The sequence below is a fragment of the Vipera berus genome (assembly GCF_964194415.1).
Source record: "Vipera berus genome assembly, chromosome: 1".
In the NCBI taxonomy this organism is placed as follows: Eukaryota; Metazoa; Chordata; class Lepidosauria; order Squamata; family Viperidae; genus Vipera; species Vipera berus.
Window position 1 is genome coordinate 299880293 of NC_138202.1, and position 24021 is coordinate 299904313.

At 41.3% G+C, this 24021-nt stretch overlaps 1 protein-coding gene across 1 annotated transcript in view; it reads right to left on the bottom strand.

Annotated features, from left to right (window-relative positions):
• The window catches only part of KCNK17 (potassium two pore domain channel subfamily K member 17), a gene marked incomplete at both ends in the record, with an annotated part of 31056 nt that extends 13221 nt beyond the window's left edge, over window positions 1-17835 (bottom strand). The window contains 2 exons of the mRNA XM_081315426.1: window positions 6632-6743; window positions 17611-17835. Coding sequence (XP_081171552.1) covers window positions 6632-6743; window positions 17611-17835 — 337 coding nt within the window. The remainder of the gene's footprint in view (window positions 1-6631; window positions 6744-17610) is intronic.
• Between the last annotated feature and the right edge of the window lie 6186 nt (window positions 17836-24021).

Here is a 24021-nt window from a genome sequence, read left to right on the forward strand (position 1 = left end):
TGTCACGTGACATCACAAGTTTGACATGGCTGTTCTAGAGAATCTCTTTGTGAAAAATGGGTTGTTAAGTACTTACTACAACTGTTACAATCCTGAAACAGAGGGTAACATGAAGCCTAAGTTTAACAATGTCACTGACAACACTTATGAAATAATCATATTCTAGTTCATGCATCCCATTAAGGTTTCTAATTAATATATTAAATATAAGGGAAAACACACTCTAAATATTTTAAAGAAGTTTTATTTCAATATTATTTTTATTTCCTTTTAGAGAAACAGTGATACAAGTTCCTTGCAGTATTTTTTTAAAAAATGAACAAATTAGCATTGTTTGGTTTTGAAAATTTTAAGAAATCCTGCATTAAATCATAACTCTTATTTTACAAAGGTTTATTTTATTTAATAAATTTATATGGTTCACACAGCAATCAAAAAGTTCTACCATAGTTTATTTTGGCTTCATCTATTATGTGAACTAAGCCACAATATACTGTAGCCTAGAATTTTTCATCTGACTGATCTGCTCCTACTTATCACTCCCTAAGCCGAATGCTGTAAACAGTCTTACCAGAATGATCTTATGATCTTACCCTTTCTCCAGTTCTCCCATCCATATGCTATATACCAATTCCTGGCTCCTCCTATTGCTGGTGCAAGTTATAGCTAATCTCAGCAGACAGTTCTAAAATGTCTCTTGAACTCAGCTCTAAGTATTTCTAATATTTGATTGAGTAATGCAAGCAATCTTTTGTAAGTCAACAAGGAATAAAGATTATATATTGTTGTGGGACTAGTTAAAGGCCCATAAAATGTTCCAGAGAATCATGATGTTTGTACGCATTAAAGCTATCATATCTGGGCTGTAAGGTGACAAGCAGAGGAAAAAACACCTCCTAACATTCAATATTTCTTTGTGTCCATCTAGTGGTCATCCAATTTTTTGGCTGTCCAAATGGGGTGGCCCTAATACACACACATAAAAGAATACTTGTTGAAATAGCTTCTACGTTGATTCTTTCTTGGATCAGTTTGTTAGAAAGAATGCACATGTAAGGGGAAAACCTTCCTACCATTTCTGTTGGCAGGACATACCAAGCACATTAAAGAAAGTGATGAACAGTTAGGAGTAGCCCACATACCACTCCTTTTATCAGCTAGTTTCCTTTCCTTTCTCTCCCCCTACCCCAGCTTGATATGGCTGTAAAAATGTAGAGGACGGTAAAATAACTTGGAAGAGATCTACCAGTTTATTTCTGAGGTGTGCAGAACCCTTGAAATAATTCCCAAATTTTGCAAATTTGGTGAGCACACCCACCTCTTTTGTATTAATTTGGTAGATTAAAAATTGCTATATTATTTTGTCACACATTGTAAAATAAATTTTAATTCAATTATGAATAATGAATACAGTTACCTGCACTTATTGAAAATCATATCCCAACAAGAGTTAAGTTACATTGCACCCCAAAATTAAAAATAATGTCCTCCTTGAATCTAAAATGGGAGCTAGAAAATAATTATTTCAGTGGTCATCAGCCATAAGAGCTTTAGACTTTTTCTTCAGAACCAAAGGCAGCTGGGTGAAAACTGAGAGTGATGGCTGATGCCTTTTGTCTAGGCTTCCTAGAATATCAGGTAGACCAGCAAGAGCACTGCTAGATTGGACAGCCCTGTAGGCTGGATCAGGACAACTTTTAAAACTTTTCTAGACACAGATACAACTAAATTTCAACCTTAGCATAATGCTTTTATCCCAGTAACTCCAACGGTTCAAAATCAGCAGCCATAGGAAAGAGGGTGTATGGTTATAGATTTGATTCCTGGAACACTAATGACTAAATACTAAGCATTCCCATTGACTCTGTGCTGCCATCTAGTGTCTACAAAGGAATAACAGTTGTGTCAGACCCAAATCTGAAACATCATTTTACGGTATATATATTATGACCCAATCTTTCTTTCAAATGCATGTTTCCAAATGTATCTTTTGCTAAAACTTTCATGAAACAACCGGGAAGAGTCAGGCATTTTTATTCTGCTTAATATTTCTCTCCAATTTCATTAATGTTTCAACAAAGTAGGAATGGAGAAGGTCAGCCTAGGCTGGCTTGAGATGGCATTCATTCCCTTGCAGAAAGTGGTTCTAGCCCTTGGATTCACTTTCAACAGCCACTTGGCAAGTCTTTCTTACAAAGATGCCTGGGTGTGTAAAGCTTGTGAAATTTGCATTCAAGTGCACCCTTGCTGTGCACTTTCAAAATCTTAAGTTTTACAAATCTGGCTATTCCTAATACTCTTGTTGCCATTCTTCTCTTTGGATTGGCTCAAGCAAAGGATTTCAGAGGCAAAGAGTGTTATTATTTTTTTTTATCTGCAGCTTAGCATCCCATCCTACCCTTAGCTTCAAGGGATCCTGCTGAGTTGAAGATACATACATACTGTAGTTGAGAGAATCTAAGTTTCCAGGAACTTTAATGCATATTCGGTAGCGCAATACTGGAAGAAGGAGGACCTGCCTACTATTGAAGAATGGACTCTGAAAGTTTCGAACTTGGCAGAAATGGCTAAAATCTCGGCATATGTGAAAGATCACTCGCAACAGAGATATATAGTGGAATGGAAAAGATGGATTGATTTTATTCAGAACAAATATGGGACTACAAAGTATTATTTAGCATTTGAATAGTTATTATTGTAATTAGAGGCTATATTTTTTTCTATGGTTAAGGAGAGTTAAAGTGCGATAGGGTTTAAAGAGTAATTATAGTAATTAGAACATTTTAGAGTAAGACTGTATAATGTAATACCCTGTATTCAGCTCTGGGAAGTTGGGGTGTGTGTGTTGGGATGGGAGGGATGGGGAGAGGGGTGGGGTAGATGGGGTATATGTTTCAAAAATGTATTTTAAAACTTTTCAATAAAAAAAGTAAATATTTTAATTCGACTGCCAAATCTGAAAACCATAAGAAAGCTAACTGCAATTCTCAGTTGTAAGCTCTAATAGCAGGTTGGGGAGGGGGGGATATCTTTCGATTTTGCCTTCTCTTGTTTTATATTCCCTGTACTGGACAGGGCACCCCCAGTTTTTATTATCAGAGAATTGTATGGGTTTTCTGAAGACTTTACAGGGGGAGGGCGTTCTCTCTGGGCGCGCCAGACCTTTGGAACCGTTTACCGGTGGAGCTCCGGATGGCTCCCGACCTTCGCTCCTTCCGACGTGACCTAAAAACATATTTATTTGAACAAGCCGGCCTGGTCTGATGGGTTTAGGGGTATTTTAACGCTATTGTATTAATTTATTGAATTGGGCTGTAGTATTTAATATTTTTTAACTTTTATATATTGTATTTTATTGTATTGCCCTGTACACCGCCCTGAGTCCTTCGGGAGAAGGGCGGTATAAAAATTAAATTAAATCAAATTAAATAAATATCATCTCAGTTCAACACCAGTCCATATTTACAGCCATTTGCAGTGTCCCGCAGTCACATGACCACAATTTACATTTTTTGCTGAAAATCAGTGTTTACTTGTTTCTGGTTAAAAAAAAAGACACATAGCAAAAGATGGCTTTGCTTAACAACTGAGGCATTCACTTTAAGATTGCTACATTCACTTAACTTCCTAAAAAAAAAAAGGTTGGAAAATCAGGTCAGTCACATGATGAGCTGCTTTACAGGCACAACTTATTCTTATGGCAGACTCAATTATGGTCATAAGTAGTAGTTCTGCATCAAATCTGTACCAATCTGAATTCAAGGTTAGGCACTTTGTGTTTTTAGCTGTTCCCTGGAAGTAGGAATATCTTTATCTTTATTTATCTTTATTAGACTTATATACCACCCTTCTCCCGTAGGACTCAGGGTGGTTCACAAGGTTTTTAAAATAACAATACAACAATTACAAAAATTAAGAACAGTTAAAATAATTACATTTAAACCTTGAATAAATATAAAACCCCAATTAAAATCCAATTAAAACCCCAATTAATACTCTCAGCCCAGGCCAGAAAGCTCAAAGAGCCAAGTCTTCAGGTCCCGGCGGAATGAGCGAAGGTCAGGGGCAGTCCTGAGCTCTACGGGCAGCTGGTTCCAAAGGGCAGGCGCGCCCACAGAGAAGGCCCTCCCCCTGGGTGTTATCCGCCGGCAATCTTTTACCGGCGGTACCCTGAGAAGACCCTCTCTGTGGGAGCGCACAGGACGAAGGGAGCTTGATGCCGGCAGCAGGTGTTCCCTCAGATATCCCGGACCCAAGCCATTTAGGGCTTTATAGGTCATCACCAGCACCTTGAAAAGACTTAGCAGCTTTCTAATCTCTTTGTCCTCTGTTTCCATTTGGATTGTGCTTCAGGGAAGGGATTGGGTAGAACTAGGAACCAGGCATTGCTTTAGCCCCCAAGTTAGGAATCTATAAAATCTATAATCTTATGTAGGGCCAAGCATTGTACAGTTTTAACTATGATGTGTTACTCCAATAAGTGGATGGGACCAGGACAATGGAATCGGCCGGGGCACAATCAAAGCTAAATGCAATTTGTTAATTCATTTCATTAATTTAATCTGTTGAATCCCTATGTATGTAATAATTCCTCCTTTCTCTTACAGTGAAAATGTTTAATTGGATGCTTATTTTTCAGAGGGCTCCAGATGCCACACCTCTTCTCTCAGAAGTGAATTGGCTACAAGTAAATGTTCTCATTTTCCAAATGTCTTCATTTAAATTTCCCTTCAAATGTTTGAAAAATGATTGTTGCTAACCTCTTTAAGGTTTAGCAGCTTAATTGGAAGTTGATAGATTTCTGGAATAGTGTTCCAGAAGCAGAGCTTTTAGTTTATATATCCCATATGTTTTCAGAAAAAAACCCTTTCCTGCATATATCTGTATGCAATTGTCCATAGAAAAAACATTAATTTAGGGAAGCATGGAATATGGCCCATGATATGCCTCAAGTCTCTAATTTAGGCTTATTTGAGACAAAGGTGCTGCTTAAATGATGATGAATCATTAAGTGCCTATTGAAGCATAATGCAGCTGCAGAATAAGATAACACTGCCATCTTGTGACTCATTCAGTACATAGCCAAGAGTTAAAATGCTATGCGTGTAACTGAATTTTTATTTCTCCTGTAAAACCTGCTGCACAATATGCCTTTGAGACACAATTCACACATCTTAAAATAGATCTTTGTAGGTAGACATACATATTACCTTGAGAACACAGGGAAGTCTGGGCACACACCTGTTTTTCCTTTTACAATATAGGAAGGGGAGAGGCAGAAGGTCCACAGGCTGATTCTTCCTCACTCTTTTGCTCTTTATTGCGTCTACATGCATGGATTCCAAATAGGAAAGAGACCCCAAACAGCACAAAAAGAGCAAGCAGCAAAGTGATGCAAAAATATATATCCCATCAGATACCTGTAGCCTGAAGTACATTACTTATGCTGTTCACAATTGGAGAAACTGTGTGCGCCTGTATTTACATCCCAATTGAAAGAAAGGACAGTGTCAGAATCCATTTATATCATATTCATAAATGGAATGTTTCAAACATTGTTCCATGGATTCTGCCATCTCCCGAAGAGAAGAGAATAGATGTGGATTGAACCGGCAATAGGCATTTCAAAGGAAAGAAGCCTTTTGAACTGGGGAAACAAAAGGGGGGGCTAGCATCTGGGTTTTGTCACGGAAGACAGCAATAAAACATGAAGGGTCCTAAGTTCCTTTTTCCCATGAGATGGATGATATGAGAGAAAGGATGGGGGACTGACCAAATGGGGTTAAGGGGGGTTAAACCAGGAACTCTTTATAAGGGTTTACTTCGTGGAATAATATAAGTCCTGTCTCGTTCCTACAACCAAGCATGTCATAGTAAAGATTCTTTTTTGGAAATAGGTTTGACTCCAAGAATTTTGTCTTCCTAAGACGTGGTTTGGGGTGGGTCCTGACAGACAGAGTAATAGGACACAAAGATAGGAATGCCTTATCACCCCCTAAGCCATGCCTTTGGTGAATGGTTTGTCCTCTGTAGCCCATGTTCAGGTTACTTGTGTATTCAAAAGAGGCAGTGTTCAATATTTAAAAATTCAGAGATGAAAGCGTTTTGGTTATAAACGGAGTTGTGTTTTTAATTTATGAAATGAACATTTCACCCCACAGGCTTGGATCATAAACTCTCACGGCCAAGGTCTTTTAGCATGTTTCTTTCCTTAAAATTTATTACAAAAAAGAATTGGATTCAAACAGATTTTGGTATGATTCAGTGTATGTTCCTTATTCCTGGGTTTGTTAACCTCTGAAATTGAATGAAATCTTTACTGCCCCCTGCTGGTACTATGTGGATCACTCTGCTGGATGGCTAAATGTGCAACTTAAAGCAAATATGTTTTAGACTTCATTCTGAGCAGAGATTATTTGTGGATTTGTGAATTAGCATGCATTTTACTAAATTTTCCATCAAATACAAAACAAAGCAGCAACAGAAAAACTATAGGAATATTCTAAGACACTCCCCAACTTTTCTTCTTCACCTGTACCTTTCGCTGCTATGTAATGGGATAAACAGGCATAGTTTTGTGCTATCATTATTTCACATCATTTTCTCCAAACTAGTATTCCATGACTCCTACCAATGGTTGTTACTGTAGAAACAGAGAAAAAGAAGGAGCCGACAAAGTCCCATCTGCCCAGACTGGTATTTCCTTTAAGGTAAACTCCACTCTTGTAGGCTTGGATGATATTCTGTGAAAAAGATTTTAAAAAAGAAAAGTCATGGATGAGGATTTTTGTCCACAAGGTAGCCCAAAGTTGCTGTTCTAGTCATACTTTCCTGGAATAAGTTCCACTGAGTGCAAACATTCTGAATCAAGACATGTATGTTTCTTTTGTAAATTAGCTCATATTCTATGCTTAGCTGGCTTGACGGGAATTCAATATCTTCTACTCATCATCCCCCTTTAGAGATTTAGCAGAATTCCTACTATATAATTTTGTAATAATAAATATAAGAAATTATAACTCTGAAGGACAACTAACTCTTAAGAGAATGGACTTTATTTTAAAGTATTCCTTATTGCCATCCCTCAGAGAAACAGCATATACAGAAAACAAAAGATAAAAACAAAGAATGAACAGCTGAAATTGGAGTTAAAAAGCAATTACAATGTGCAGATAAGGGGAAACCCCTTAATTAGCAGATTAACAAATGAGGCCCTGATCAGAATGGTCTTCTCCTTCAAAAGGTCTTCAGAAAGGGATATCTTCTATAATCTTAATTAATGAATGGGCTGGTAGAAACCAGATATTTTCTTCCAAAGACACGCAGCCCTTATGCCACTTAAGTTTTAAATGCTGCATTTATGTTCTCTATGAAGATAAAAACATGCCTGATAAAGAAAGGTTATTTTACAAAGATGCATTAGGACATCTAAAAATAAGACTTCTTTTTTTTCTTGATCCACTTATCCTTTAGTAACACAGAAAGACAAAGAGCTAGACTTGTCACATAAATCTAACTCCAGGGATAAAAATGGGGTAAAGTAAGAAAGCAGTATACTAGACTCTCTTAAGTTCCATTGAAATATAAATAGAATAAACAAGCAGTTCTATTAAGGCTAGAACTAATTTAGCCACTAAATTATTTCCCCATTGGACTCCCTGGTGACTGGGCCAATGCTGGCATAATGCAAACATGTTAACTAGTATCGTGACTTTAGACACACACAACTGCTAAGAAGCAAATGGGTGTTCTACAGCAGGGCTTTTCAACCTTTTCACCCATTGTACCACTTTCAGGGTATGGCAATATTCAAGTACCACCAGTTGCCTAGCAAGGTGTCAAAAACTTGATGACCAAAAAAAAAAGGAAAAAAAAGGAAAAAAGTGATAAAGTACAGGTAGTCCTCGACTTACAATATTTTGCTTAGTGACTGTTTGAAGTTACAACGGCACTGAAAAAAGTGACTTATGACCATTTTTCATACTTACGACCGTTGCAGCATCCCCACAGTCATGTGATTTACACTTGGATGCTTGGCAACTGATTCATATTTATGATGGTCGTAACGTTTCTCCTTTTGCGACCTTCTGACAAGCAAAGTCAAAGGGGAAACCAGATTCACTTAACAACCATGTTACTAATTTAACAACTGCAGTGATTCACTTAACAAATGTGGCAAGAAAAGTCATAAAATGGGACAAAACTCATTTAACAAATTTCTCACTTAGCAACCTAAATTTTGGGCTCAATTGTGGCCGTAGGTGGAGGACTATCTGTACACCCACTTACCACACTTTTAATGGGAAACTTGTGCCTGTTTCTCTGACATTAATCTTGTCTCCTTCAAGTTGTCTCAAAGAAATCTCTCTGTCTCTTTCTCTTTACCCTTCTCTTTCCCCCCGTCATCTTTTTTCTCTCTCCCTTTCCCGCCAAACCCCCCTCCTTTTATATCCTCTCCTCTCTCCCTCCTTCCTCCTCCTCTTCTCTTCAGTGCAGTTCCAGCTGACTCTTTTCCCCAAGGCTGTGCGCTGCTCCCAGAAGTGCTAATCAGCTGGAGCCGCGTGCCGATCCTGGGTGCTCAGCAGAGCCTCAGCGACACTGCAGCTCCAGCTGACTTTCCCACAGCCCCGGGCAGCACTGCCACTGCTTCAGCTCATCCACCCCCACCCCTACTATATTTTTACATTTTTTAGAGTGCTTTTCAACCCGTTTTACGCGTACCACCTGCCAGGTGCCAAAGTACCACCAGTGGTATGCACACCACGGGTTGAAAAGCACTGTTCTACAGTACAATCTGTAATACCAGTTGTGATTTTGTTAGAATTTCCTATAGATATTGATTTAATTGTCCCCAATTTACATTAGTGGCTTGTGGAATGAATTGCAGCCCTTTCTATCTAAATAGTCACACAGGATGGCCACCACAGACATTAGACTAACAGCATGAATGATATGATATGAAAGAGTTTCAGTAGTTTTACAGTAATGTTGACAATATTTAGGAACAACAAAAATAAGAATTTCTGATCTGATTCTATATCAAGGTACGGTGGATAGTGGATAAGGCTAACAAAGAGACTAATTTGAGAAAAACTAAGTTGCAAAAATTTGCAAGAGGAATAACAGAATAACAGAGTTGGAAGGGACCTTTGAGGTCTTCTAGTCCAACCCCCGCTCAGGCAGGAAACCCTCAGGCATTTCAGACAAATGGCTGTCCAGTCTCTTCTTAAAAACTTCCACTGTTGGAGCATTCACAATTTCTGGAGGCAAGTTGTTCCACTGATGAACTGTTCTGTCAGGAAATTTCTCCCTAGTTCTAGACTGCTTCTGTCCTTAATTAGCTTCCATCCTGATCAGTTTCCACCCAGGAGATACATTTGGGAGCCACATGAAATAGTGAGTTCTCCTTTGATACAGATCATCTCACAGTGGCAGGATGGTCACCTGTCAGAGTTGCTGTACCAAGATCCTGTACCAAGCAGAGGATATAGTAGAAGATCACTAAATTACCTACCAATTTATCACTACCTTTCAAACATAAACCTATGTGAAGATGTCTAAAACAATCAGGTACATGGAAACCTGAAATGAACACTTTCATGTATTACTTACATGCTATTTTTCCAGGTTAGCCTTAAAAATACACTACAATTGAATTCTTCTCTCTCTTTCCAGTCTCTGTAGTGATAACCATGAATGACTTGCGCTCTGGATCCTCTGGCTACTTAATATAAAAAACTCACAAAATCTCCTTCAAGTTAGAGCTGTTTCATTCCTCTATTTGACCATGTTTTGCCAAGTTAGTATTTTAGCCCTGTTTATTTATTTATATCACTCATTATTTTTATAAATAACTCAAGGTGACAAACACACACAATACTCCTTCCCCCTCCTATTTTCCCCACAACAGGCCTGTGAGCTGGGTTAGGCTGAGAAAGAGTGACGGCCCAAAGTCACCCACCTAGATAAACTTATTGTTTATATCTGTAAATCGCCCAGTCCCTTGCATAGTGAGCTGGGGACATTCTCCAAATTTGATAAATAAGTAAAATAATCCTTCTGCCACAAATCTTAAATCTTATTAGGAATAATATGTAAAATGGAACTTTAATTACATTCAACTGAATATGAGATACAGAGCAGAACCCGCACATAGCAACACATAGGAAGCCTAGATAAGATATGCAATGTAATCATAATCCCGGAATGGAATGGAATAGAATGGAATAGAATGGAATAGAATAGAATAGAATAGAATAGAATAGAATAGAATAGAATAGAATAGAATAGAATAGAATAGAATAGAATAGAATAGAATAGAATAGAATAGAATAGAATAGAATAGAATAGAAATCTTTTTGTCACTTTGAATGTACACTAATCGGCATACATTAAAATGAAATTTTGTTGCATGCAGCTCTCAAAGAGTCACCATCTCCAATATACACTACATAAATATGAAAAAATAAATACATAAATAATAGAATTATGCATATACCCACATAGGTTATATGACATAGAGAAACAACACAGTCTACTTCAGAGTATGTATACCTGTGCATGGTGAAAAAAACGAACCTTGCAAATTTACCAGGCAGGTGGCATAGGGAACAAAGCTATTACAGAATCAGATAGTCCTGCTAGAAATACTTTGAAACCTCCTCCCAGAGGGGAGCAACAGAAACAGACCATAAAGTGGGTGCATGGGGTCTCCAACAATGCTTTGACCTCTAAGCACATAGCGCTTATAAGCAGCATCCTGAAGACCGGGGAGTGAGCTTCCTATGATCTTCTCAGCTGTCCTTAGCATTCTCTGTATGGACTTTCTATCTGAGGCACTGCTGCCACCAAACCAGACAGTGATGCAGTTTGTTAAAATGCTCTCAATTGTGCCTCTGTAAAAAGTGGCCAGGACAGAAGGAGAGAGATGTGCTCTCCTCATCTGATGCAGGAAATGCAGACGCTGGTTTGCACGCTTCACAAAGGATGAGGTGTGGAGAGCCCAATTACACAGGTATGAAGGCAAACATAAGGCCAAAGATGGCTTGTCTAAGGATGAAATCCCAAATATATTTGGCTAGGAAGAAACTCATTGGACTAAGCAAGATTTTTCCCCCCCTGAGATTACAATGCATGCTGTAAGTAACATTTGAATCAAAGATTTTCTTTTAAAGAAAAAAAAACTAAAGTTGAGGATCGGGTGAGTCAGGAATGCTATTGTTTTGAAGGCAAATGGCCTTTGCCTTTTCTAAGTGAAATTCCGATTTCTTAACCTTATAAAAACAGAAAACATCAAAACATTACCTTGTATAAGATAAATATTAATCTTAAATTTATGTTTAAGAACATAGAGAAAGGGCCATAAATGTTAATTGCTTCTTATCACAGAAATTGTACCTCAATATCTGTCCTACACTGATAATAACAAACGTGGGAAATCCAACAATCAAGGTTACCTGAAAATATCTTTAGTCTCTTAATAAAGTATTTATAGTAGCCTCAAAGTCATACAGTAACACTGAGAAAATTTCATTTGAATACTGTATAAATATGGTTTATCTCAATGTCCATTCATGGTTTTTATACGTTATTCAAGAGAGACAATAAAAAAATCTAGAAAGGAAACAAAAAGCTCAGAAGCCATCCTCTTCAGCAACCTACATCCAGGTAAGCTGGAACTAACCCCAGACCATCAAGCAGAAAACAAAAATCAGGGAACTACCAAGGAGAAAACTATATCCCCACCATACATTAGGCAAGCTAATGTATACAAAAACAAACCCACACTCTATAGCTGGGCTTTTCAACCTTTTCACAGATTGTACCACTTTTAGGATATGGCAATATTTGAATACCACCAGTCGCCTAGTAAGGTGTCAAAAACTTGATGACCAAAAAAAAAAAGGGAAAAAAGTGATAAAGTGCAGGTAGTCCTCAACTTACAACAGTTCGCTTAGTGGCTGTTCAAAGTTACACTGAAAAAAGTGACTTAGGACCTTTTTTCACACTTATGACCGCTGCAGCATCCCCAGGGCCAATCTACATTGGCAACGGATTCATATTTATGATGGTCACAGTGTCCTAGGATCATGTGATCCACTTTTGCAAGCTTCTGACAAAGTCAATGGAGAAACCAGATTCATTCCTCCTTTTACATCCTCTCTTCTCCCACCCTTCCTTTTATATCCTTTCTTCTCCCGCCCTTTTTTATATCTCCTCTCCCACCCTTTTATATCCTCTTCTCTCCTGCCCTTCTTTTATATCTCTCTTCTCTTCCCTCTTTTATATCCTCTTCCCTTTTTATATCCTCTCCTCTCCCCTCTTCTTATATCCTCTCTTCTCTCCCTTTTTATATTCTTTCTTCTCTTCCCTTCTTTTAAATCCTCTTCTCTCCCCCCTCCTTTTCTCTTCCATGTACCACCAGCTGATTCCTCTCAAGGCTGCACTTCTCTGTTTCTCTTTTGCAAGTCTCCTTCTCTTTCCCCCATTGTCTTTTTTGTCTCTCCCTCTCCTGCCAAAACCTTCTCCTTTTATAGCCTCTCCTCTCTGTCCCCCCTCCTCCTTTCCTCTTATGGGTGCACTGGAAGCACTGGCCCTGGGGCTTCTGTCTTGCCCCATAGCCCTGCCAAAACACATGCCAATCCTGGGCTTCTGCTGAGTCCCGACATCCCTGCAGCTCCAGCTGTCTCTCCCTTAGGCTTGTGTGGTGCTGCCACTGCTTCAGCTCATTCCCCTCCCCCGCTACACTTGTCTAGGACGGTTGCATATCACCTGCCAGGTGCCAAAGTACCACAGATGGTACATGTACCACTGGTTGAAAACCCCTGCTCTATAGCACTGATGAGGTTATCTAGGTTGGGTAATGAAACATCTGCAAGCAAGCAACCAATCTCAGAGAGCACCAAGGACTAAACATTCCCATAATCCCACATCAGATTAGCCTCTTATGACTGTTTCCATACTATACAAATAGAACTGGAGGCATGAACAAAAAGTGAGGTTTAGGTATTTGCATAGCCATTTCATATTGTGTAACAAGATCTGTTATGATTTGTTTATGGCTTAATGGGAGCCCAGTCACTGTGGCCTATACAACAACATTAAAAAAGGATTAAAAATACTGGAGAAGAAATATGTGGATCTATGCCGTTCTGATATGATGATTCAGAAAATCAAATCGATTCAATTTTCCAGATCAATTTGATAAAAAGACATCAAATAAATCCAGAGGCACCCAATTTGGCACTGCAACTGAATGATTTAGGAAAAATGGCTTCAAATCAAATACGTAAACTAAATAAGCAATAAGCTGACTTTGTAATAATGCCGCTTGGGGGGGCAAAAGCCCTAATAAGCAGGCATATACATAGAATGAAGGCTATTGCTAAGCACAATGATTTGTGCTTTAAATTGTAAGCCGCCCTGAGTCTTCGGAGAAGGGCGGGATATAAATGGGATTAAAATAAAATAAATAAAATAAAACTTTATGCAGTGCTATAAAGTAATCCAATGTAAAATTGAACAACGTACCCTCAGCCCAATGCTGGCCTCTACAAGCTAGAGTTATTCCCTATTAAGTTTCAGGTATATATATATATATTTCTTGGTTTTTTTAAAAAAATCACTTCATCCTATAATCTTTTCCAGAGATGATTTCTCAACTTTAACATTCAAATGACTGATTGTGTTCTCACACAATCCAATTAGCCAGGGTAAAGATGAGTTTCTGGTTTAGTTAATTCAGAGAGTGGTTCACTATTTTAGTTAGTTAATAGTAGAAGTAGCAGTAAGGGCAGTGTAGGCAAATGTGATGTCTCCAAGCTCTATAGCCAGGGTCATGGGAAGGTAAAAATTGTGGTCCAAAATATCTCTAGGCCAGAGTTCTCCAATCTATAGGTTTGGACCCTGCTTGCTAGATCCAGTCCCTATGACCTATGTTTGGGTCCATGCAATGGGTTTTGATGCAGTGGTCTGCTCAGTCTTGAAGGAGGGTATAGTATGCTCCTTCCTCAAGAAGACATTCTTGGATTCAGTCCTGAAAAGATCGTAGTTATATCCAGTGCTTTTTTTGTAAAAGAAAAAGGTGCCGGAATTCACACACGTCATACAACCCACCTTACCTACCCTACAAGGTTCCATCCAAAAAAGGTGCCGAACTCCGTTCTGAGTGTTCTATGACAAAAAAGCCCTGGTTATATCTATTTGGGCTCCTTGGATCTAGGGATACTCCATCACTGACTCTCATTTGATACCTTTGTGTAAGCTAAGGTCCTCTTGGACCCTCATCTCTTACTTGAAGAGCAAGATGTCACTCATCGCACAATGGCATTTAGCCAATTGCACCCTTCCTGGACCAGGAGGCTCTTTAGACAGTTACTCATGCCCAGTCACCTGCCTTGGAAGCTGCAGAAGGTCCAGAATGTGGCAGACCAGCAATGGTGAGAGCACTGTGGCAGAAACACTGTTATGTGCCTGAGACCCTGCTGCTTCGGTTGGATGCAATTCAAAATGCTGGTAATCACCTTTAAAGGCCTTCATGGCTTAGGGGCCTAGATTTCTGAAGAACTTGTCTTCAGCTGGATCCACTTTCTGGTATCATCAACCAAGGAAAGCACAACGACACTGCAGGAACTCTTAATTTTTTGTTGTAACTGCCCTTTCCCCTTCAGGAGTGGCTCTAGATCAGGGGTGTCAAACTCAATTTCATTGAGGGCCGCATCAGCATTGTGGTTGCCCTCAAGGGGCCGGGGGTGGGTGGGTATGGCCAGGGTGGGCGTGGCCTACTGGGTGGGTGTGGCTAGAGTGCATATGGCCTACTGGGTGGGCGTGGCCAGCTCTGCATGGTTCTCATCAAGGGTGCCTATGGGGGCCTGGGCAGGAGTGGGACAGATCTGGGGGTCTCTGGCAGAAGGAGGGTCTCTGGGCCAGGGCCAAGGCAGTGGGGGCCGTTCCCTCACTGTTTCCAGGATGGCTTCGCGGGCCACATGAAACCACTTCGCGGGCCGGATCCGGCCCCCGGGCCTTGTGTTTGACATGTCTGCTCTAGATATTTTGGCATCTAACCAAAGTCATATTCTGGTATCCCTATGTTTTGGCTCATCCTCTGATTGGTTAGGAATTTCAAAATGGAAGCCTCTTGAGCGTTACACTTATGATTGTCAGCCACAGACAATTCTTTTTTTTTTTTTTTGCTTGAACACTTTAACCTATTTCCATTGCAAAATTATACAGGTAGTCCTAAACTTACAAAAATTCATTTAGGGACCATTTAAAGTTACGGCACTGAAAAAGCTGTCTTATGACTGTTTTTCACACAACTGCTGCAGTATCCCCATGGTCACATGATTAAAATTCAGGCGCTTGGCAACTGGCTCATATTTATGATGGCTGCCCAGGGTCTTCAATCTTCTGACAAATTCAATGGGGAAGCCAGATTCACTTAACAACTGTGTTACTAACATAATAACTGCTGTGATTCACTTAACAACAATGGCAAAAAAGGTCATAAAATGGGGCAAAATTCACTTAACAAATGTCTCACTTGGCAACATAAATTTTGAGCTAAACTCTGGTCATAAGTCGAGGATTTACCTCTTGAGTGAGCACGCTCACTTGGGAAGTACTCCATTACTGTTTTTCACTTTCATTGTTTTTCAGAAGCTTTTTTTCTTATTCAGTGTTGGCACTCCTTAAAATTTAGTGTCCTTAGCCAGTGCCCACTCAGCCTTAGCTAGACCTGGCTTTACAGAGATTTGTATGCCCTTTTGTTGTTTAGAAAATGTGTAAAGACTTAGTTGTTCTTCCAGGGAGCCCCCTTTAATTATAATTGGTTAATAGTTGACATCTTGTTCCTCTAGCAGTTGTGTTCTTTTTAAAATGTACTGTCTTTTTATTTGTAAGCTGCAAAGAATTGTCAAGGAATCAGGTGCTCTTGAAATCTGATAAATAAAAACAAATGAATAAAACTATTTACAATAATTTAATTTCCTTTTTCTTCTTTCTCTCTCTCTTTTTCTAATTTGGAGGATGTCTTACATTTTCTCCCGCCTCCTACTCTAATAACCTCATCTAGTTCACAGATTTCCTTTTTTTTACTATAATAATTTTTAATTCTTGTTAAATCCTAGTGAAACACAGAAATCCACACCAACCAACCAGCCAGCTACTCATAAAATCTCATTACAATATATATGGGGTGCAGTAACTTCAACGCTGTGCATAGTTGCCACAGTCTAAACTCCATTGAATTTGATGGTATTTCCATCTATCTCATACTCAACTTGTAAAACAGATTAAGACTTACAATTGAGGAAATGATAAATAAAGGAAACAGTCCTGCAAAACCTCTCCATTCCAAGTATTAGGGCAAAGTACAGACTCCACTTTTAAAGAAGTGAAAGAAATATCTAGCTCTGCTTACTTCCTTGGAGTGCCTGAATGCTTCGGTGATGAAACTAGATACAAAGGTAAGGCTTCTGGGATGTGCTTTACTAACTGAACTATGGTTTGCTCACATACCTGAGTTGCCTGGGTTCTCCTAACACGTTCCTTTATAATCACACACAGTTGCACAATGCATTGAGCTGAAATTTGGCTGGATTCTTTGTAAGTCAGTGCATTGGCAAACCAAAGCTACTGGATAGGAACATCTGACAGCTTCTCAGGAAAAAAAACAACAAAGAGCCTTGGTGGAGCAGTGGGCTAATGCCTCCTTAAGTAACACCAACTGCCTGCAATTAGTGCAGGTTCGAGTCCCACCAGGCTCAAGGTTGACTCAGCCTTCCATCCTTCCGAGGTAGGTAAAATGAGGACCCAGATTGTTGGGGGCAATTAAGCTGACTTTGTAATAATGCCGCTTGGGGGTGTGTGAAAGCCCTAATAAGCAGGCATATACATAGAATGAAGGCTACTGCTAAGTTTGTAAGCCGCCCTGAGTCTTCGGAGAAGGGCTGGATATAAATGGAATTAAAAAAAAAACATCTATCGTGCTCCGAAAAGGATCTCCCATCTCCTACTGCATTCTGACAAAGGCTTCCGTTTCTTCCCTAACGGCTCTAATCTATCAGAAAGAAAGCACATTTATAGGATCACATTAGACCAGGGGTCTTCAAACTGGGCCACTTTAAGACCGGTGGACTTCAACTCCCAGAATTCCTCAGCCAGCCCTGCTGGCTGAGGAATTCTGGGAGTTGAAGTCCACCGGTCTTAAAGTGGTCCAGTTTGAAGACCCCTGCATTAGACCAGCGTTTCCCAACCTTAGGAACTTGAAGATGCGTGGACTTCAACTCCCAGAATTCCCCAGCCAGCTGCTGGCTGGGGAATTCTGGGAGTTGAAGTCCACGCATCTTCAAGTTCCTAAGGTTGGGAAACACTGCATTAGACAAACCAGTTCTCCCGAGACGCTTTCCTTTCCACCAATGGGCTTCAGGAGCGGATCCCCAGCCTGATTTCAGGGCCAGAACAGACAAAATGGGAACACGTGAAGGAAAAGGCTGTCTCCAGCTGCACGTGGAGCGCCTTTGAAATTAAACTGCTCCGGACTCGCCATCTCCTTAACCCTTCCCGCCCGGCCCCCAAACCTCCCCGCCACCTCGTCTCGCCCGTACGTACCTCCGCCAGCCGCTCCAGAGCCTCCCGTTCCAGGCAAGTAAAGTTCACCAGGAGCTCCCACTTTTCCTGCAGGAGCTGCTCCGTCGTGTCGCGTTCCAGGGGCGACTCGAGCGCCCAAAACGCGGCGCTGCCCAGCAGCAGGTAGCTGAGGTAGAGGAGCAGCAGCAACGTCGTGGAGGGAAGCCCGCAGCGCCGCTCCGTCGGGCAAGCCTCCGGAGACGCCATACTCTGGCCGTCGCTCTAACAGCCTTTGGTCAGCGGCGGTGGCGGAGCAAAAAAAAAAAAATGCCAGGGAAGAGGAGCAGTCGGGGGGAGAAGTTCTGCCTGCGGGCCCGAGGCTGCGGCCTCCTTCCGAAGACCCGAGCGGCGGCGCTTCTCCGCCCGGATTCTTCTCCCTGGGGCCTGGGCGGGGCTAAAGCACAAGCATCCCCAATGCTTTTTTTCCCTCAGCGGAGCGAGCCGGGCCAGTTCGAGCGGCTAACTCGAGGTTTCCTTTTTTTGAGGCTCGGGTGTAGTAGAAGCCTTTACGCACGCGGAGAGAATGCGTGTTCTTCTGCCCGGGACGTTTGAGTAAGTGAAACTGAAGTCAGCCACCTGTGTTGAATGTGCCATTTGGGTTTGAAGTGCTAAGCCAAGGGCTGGCAGGGCTCAGTCCTGTAAAGAACGCAGGCAAGCAGTTGTGTCCGGAGGAGGCGCCGACTTGGGCTTAATTTAGCATTTAGTGAGGTTTATCTTGGATTGACATGAGGATGCGAGTCAGTTTGGAGTAATGGTGACAGCCCTAGCCCAGAAACCAGGAGACTGGGAGTTCTAGTCCCACCTTGGGCACGAAAATTAGTTTGGGTACCCTTAGGCTAGCCAATAACAATAATGAGTTGGAAGGGATCTTTTGAGCTCTTCTAGTCCAACCCTCTGCTCAGGTAGGAAACCCTATGCCATTTCAGACACACGCTCTCAGCCCTGGTAAGAAGCAGTGGCAAGTCACTTTTGAAAATCATACTAAGAAAATGGCAGGAGCTTGTCTAGGCAGTCAACAGGAGTTAATACTGCCTCAAAGATGCACTGCCTATACACACACAGAGTGATTAGTTTTGTGTTAACACAGCCTTAAGCTAGTGAGCAGAGAGCATGTCTAGATTGCAAAAGTCTAGTCAATACTAAATGAAACCAAATGTACCATTCCGTATCTCTTCTAAAACTTATTCAGATTCTTGCAGCTTCGAGGATTTGTTGCAGATTGATTGATTGATTGATTGATTGATTGATTGATTATATTTATATGCCGCCCTTCTCCCTATGAATTTGTGTACTAATTACCGCTGATATCTGAGCTTTTATAACATTCTAGGCTAAAAGACATGTATGTTTGTGGTTGAATAGATTATGCAGTGAAGAAGAACTAAAGAGCCTCTTGTTGCGAGTGAAGGAGAGTGCAAAACTTGGGTTGAAACTAAACATTAAGAAAACCAAGATCATGGCATCTGGCCCTCTCAATTCCTGGCAAATAGATGGGGAAGAAATGGAGGTAGTGACAGATTTTATTTTCCTGGGCTCCAAGATCACTGCAGATGGGGACTGTAGCCAAGAAATTAAAAGACGCTTGCTCCTCGGGAGGAAAGCAATGGCAAATCTAGACAGCACACTAAAAAGCAGAGACATCACCCTGTCAACAAAAGTGCATATAGTCAAGGCTATGGTCTTCCCAGTTGCAATGTATGGCAGTGAAAGTTGGACCATAAGAAAGGCTGAGCGCCAAAGAATTGAAGCCTTTGAACTATGGTGCTGGAGAAGACTCCTGCGAGTCCCTTGGACTGCAAGGCGATCAAACCGGTCAGTCCTAGAGGAGATCAACCCTGACTGCTCTTTAGAAGGCCAGATCCTGAAGCTAAAACTCAAATACTTTGGCCACCTAATGAGAAGGAAGGACTCACTGGAGAAGAGCCTAATGCTGGGAAAGATTGAGGGCAATAGAAGAAGGGGACGACAGAATGAGGTGGCTGGATGGAGTCACTGAAGCAGTAGGCGTGAGCTTAAATGGACTCCAGAAGATGGTAGAGGACAGGAAGGCCTGGAGGAACGTTGTCCATAGGGTCGCGATGGGTTGGACACGACTTCGCAACTAACAACAACAACAAGAGTATGCAGATTCAACCAAAATGGTTTGTTTAGAGCAGGCATGTTCAACTTGGGCCACATGCAGCCCTGGACAGCTAATAATGTAGCTTCACAAGATATATATATCTTGTATATATTACAAAGTAAACTTGTAAACTTAGTCATACATTTTGCTAAGCCCAAGTTTGTTTTTTTAAAAAAGAACATATTTGAGGAAACTATTGTGGCATGGGTCATATGTTACATTAAGCTATAATTAGTACTTCACAGATAGCACTCAATTTAAAGCAAATTGGCAGGATGTATAAACTAGACAATTGCCCTGAGCTTTCCATGAAGACTGCTATATGGCAGGAGTGTCAAACTGATGGCCCACAGGCTGGGTGTGTCATCGCGAAACTGTACCCACCCCACTGCCAGCAATGGAAAAAAATCATGATATGTTGCGACACATTGCGTGACATTGCAAGTTTGACACCCCTGCTATTTGGGGTCTTCACAGTTTACAGGATGTTAACATAGAAACTCTATCCCCTTTTACTGATATTAGCTAGTATTCAAAGAAGTAATGGCAAATATTAAATTCCAGCAATTCCAGTTCACTATTATGAACTATTGCAGAATTAGTTACATAGCTCTCCAGTCTCAAATTACATAAAGTCAGTTTTGTTGTTTATATTGCAAAAGAAACAAAATTAGCGAGGGGTAACTTGTTTTCCACATACTTGTTTAAGTAGCCCTGATGACAAAATTCAAAGTGGAGATTCCACAAAAGAAGAATCAACAAGATTGTTATCATATATGAGATCCAGTTGATTTAGTTCAACTCAGTTCAAAGCTTGTGGTAAGCTATCTTAAAGATAAGGAATATATCTTTCAAAGAAGACTTTGTTCCTCTATATACCAATAATACATATTTTGAGAAGAATATTCTATGTGGTGTTAGACCACGTATAATATTCAGCAACTCTAAAATATTAGTCTAGCTGAATGAAAATGTGGAGATGGATTTCTACAGTTGGTGAAAGGCAATGACTATTTCAATGGCTTTTGATCTTGTGTTGTATATTATCTCCTGTATCAAAATAAAATATCTTAATATGTGATTGGGCATATTGATATTATGCCAGTTTCTAGGGAGAGACAGCCAAAGGGGGTTCTATCCCCTCCCATTCAGAAGTACCTGGTTAGCCAAAATGTGACAAAGAAACCTGGATCCAATTAGCTATTGGTTGGCAAAGCACTTCTTATATTCTTAAAGGAATCTGGTATACAAAATGACTGTTGACAAGCCATAAAATGGTGGATCAAAAATAGATGAGATGCAGTAACAACTTCATATTGCTAAGCACATTGATTTGTGCTTAGATTGTAAGCCGCCCTGAGTCTTCGGAGAAGGGCGGGATATAAATGGGATTTTAAAAAAAACAAAAAACCCAAAAGTACCTTCTTATAGAATTAACATCGACAAATTAATGCCTTCATAATGTTGTTTTAAAGGAGGAGTACAGAATTTTTTTTCAGGCTAAGGGCTGCTGTAGTTTGAATAATATGCTGTGGACTGCATTCTCTCCCCCTTACATACACAATAAATAAATAAATAAATACAATTTACATTTACATTTAATTAAGGTTACAGTAAATCAGAAGTGGGAAACCCCCAATAACCCACGGACAAATCTCAGCCCCCCCCAAATTGTGAACCAAGTACCACCAAGGCAAAGCACAAAATCAAGTGCGCTCTCCAGGCATTTAATATATACTAAATAATTTTCCCTTCTACCATGTAAAAATTACATTTTGCATGTAGTTTTCAGCACCACATACATCCTCAGAATATCATGCTATGCATGACCATGTTAAAAGTTTGTAACGCCCCTTAAGCATCTTGGACAATGTATCTTTAAACTATAAGCCCCAAATCTGTGATGATCACTGTGTGTGATTATTATTGAAGTGGTCATGTGAACCTCAAGGGAACTCCTTTCTGTTTAATCTGAATTAGATATTTAGATCAGAAGATAAAGTTTGTAAAGGCCAGATGTTGCTCCAACTTGCTAATTTTGAAATAGAGTTAGAACAAGTGTTATCAAAACACTCTTGTCTGAAGATCAGCTGAAATATCACAGGTTGACTGTGGCTTAGCTAAAGCTCTGGAAGTTCAACATTGTCCTGTTTTAATAGGCAAAATTGGAAGCCATTACTTTTAAGGAAGAGCCAATTTGGTGCAATGGTTAAGGCATCAGGGTAGAAATTAAGAAACCATGATTTCTATTCCCGCCTTAGGCACAAAGCCAACTGGTACCTTTCCAGGCTTTCTATTGTGTAGTGGGTTCTGGAATGCAGGAAAGATGCCAGGCTGATGAGTACAGCATAGCAGCTCTTTATTGGTGGTAGAAACTGTACTGGGAAAATAGGGGTTACCTGTACCTTTATATACCTAGCCAGGTACGCTCTCAGCCAATCAGTTTAAACCTTAGTTTCCCGCCGAAACTAACGGGCCACAGCAGTTTTGGTACAGCGCTACCTGGTGGTATCGGCTATGTCGCGGCTTGCTGTATCTCTTAAACCCCCATACATAACACCCCTTCCCCCTTTAAGAACAAACAATAGTTTCGATAGAGTGAACAGCAAATAACTACAATACAGTAACAACAGGCTTAACAACGATATGCCGTAATACCATGCCCTTCCGCCTCTCCTCATGTCCGCACACATTCGGCGAGATAGGCGGGTGGTCTATGAGTCCTGGATGACCATCTTAGGGGTTCCCCCGTCCTGGACAGCAGAGTCAGTGGCTGAGTCCTGGCTGGCTGTTTCTGGTTGACCCACCCCAGAGTCTGACCCTGTGGCCGGGTTGTCGTGATGGCCCTGGGCTGGCTGTTGCCTGGGCCAGGCCGGGCAGGGCTCTCTGGTAACAGTAGTGGGTCCGTGAGGTCCTCCTCGGGCTTGGGTCCAGTTGTCTGTTGGTAGGGTTGATAGTGATGATTTGTGGACGATGGAGGGTGGTCCTCCAGTTGCTTGTTCTGTGACTTCAGGAACCTGTTTCCTGACTTGGTCTATGTGTCGTCTGATCTGTCGGCCCCCTTCCACCCCTACAATGTAGTATAAGGGCCCGGTTCTATCAACCACCACCCCCGGAATCCATGCATGTCCCGGACCATAGTTCCTGGCCCAAACCAAGTCATCAGCGTGTAGCTCCCTAGGGGGTTTGGGTTGTTCAGTCTCCACAGCCATTCTGTCGGGGTAGAGCCTGTCCAATTTGGTGATGAGGCGCCTGCCCCAATGAAGTTCCACTGGGCTCTTCCCCGTGGCTGTGCATGGTGTGGTGTGTTGTGCTAACAGGAATTGTGCCAACCTGTGATGCCAGTCACTGATGATGATGTGCCTCAATGCATCCTTGGTCGTTCGCACCATGCGCTCTGCTTGTCCGTTGGTCGACGGGTAGAAGGGTGTGGCTGTGACGTGCCTAATCAAGTTGGCTTTTGTGAATGCCTGGAAATCAGCAGAGGTGAATTGAGGTCCATTATCTGAGACCAACATGTCAGGGAGGCCGTGTGTGGCAAAGAGTGTGTGGCACGCCAGTGCAGCACTTGTCTCTTTTTAATTTGAGACCTGCAGAGCGAAACCTACCTAAAACTGCCTGCAAACTCTCAGCCAACACCTCTTCTGTGTCCCCTGCGATGAGGACATCATCAAAGTAAGGGCATACCCCTGGAATGCCCTTTAGAGTCCGCTCCATTACCTCCTGGAATATTCCTGGAGCTGAAGGCTCCTCTGTGCGTGACTATTGTTTGGGTGTCTGCCATTTCCCGGGTAACCGGCAGTTGCTGGTACGCCTGCACGAGATCCAGCTTTGCGAAGATGGCGCCACCTTGGAGGGAAGCAAGAACGTGGCTGACGGTTGGAACCGGGTAAGTGTGCTGATTAAGGGCCCGATTTATTGTGCACTTATAATCAGCGCAGATTCTCACTTCCCCGTTGGATTTGAGGGGGCTAACTATGGGAGTCTCCCACTCTCCCCCTTCTACCGGCTGTAAAAACCCCTGTTCCACTAGCTTATCTAGTTTGCTCTCAATCTTATGTTTGAGCGTGAAGGGGACTCTCTGGGGTTTGATCCTCACAGGTAGGACATTGGGGTTCAGTTTAAAGGAGATGGGGGGCCCAGTGTACCTGCCTAATTTGTCATCGAATACGTCTGCAAACGCTTTGCAGACAGCTTCGATGCTGTTGGCCTGGCTGCTGTGGATGTCTGAGATCCCTATGCCTAGGGCCTTAAACTAGTCCAACCTGACT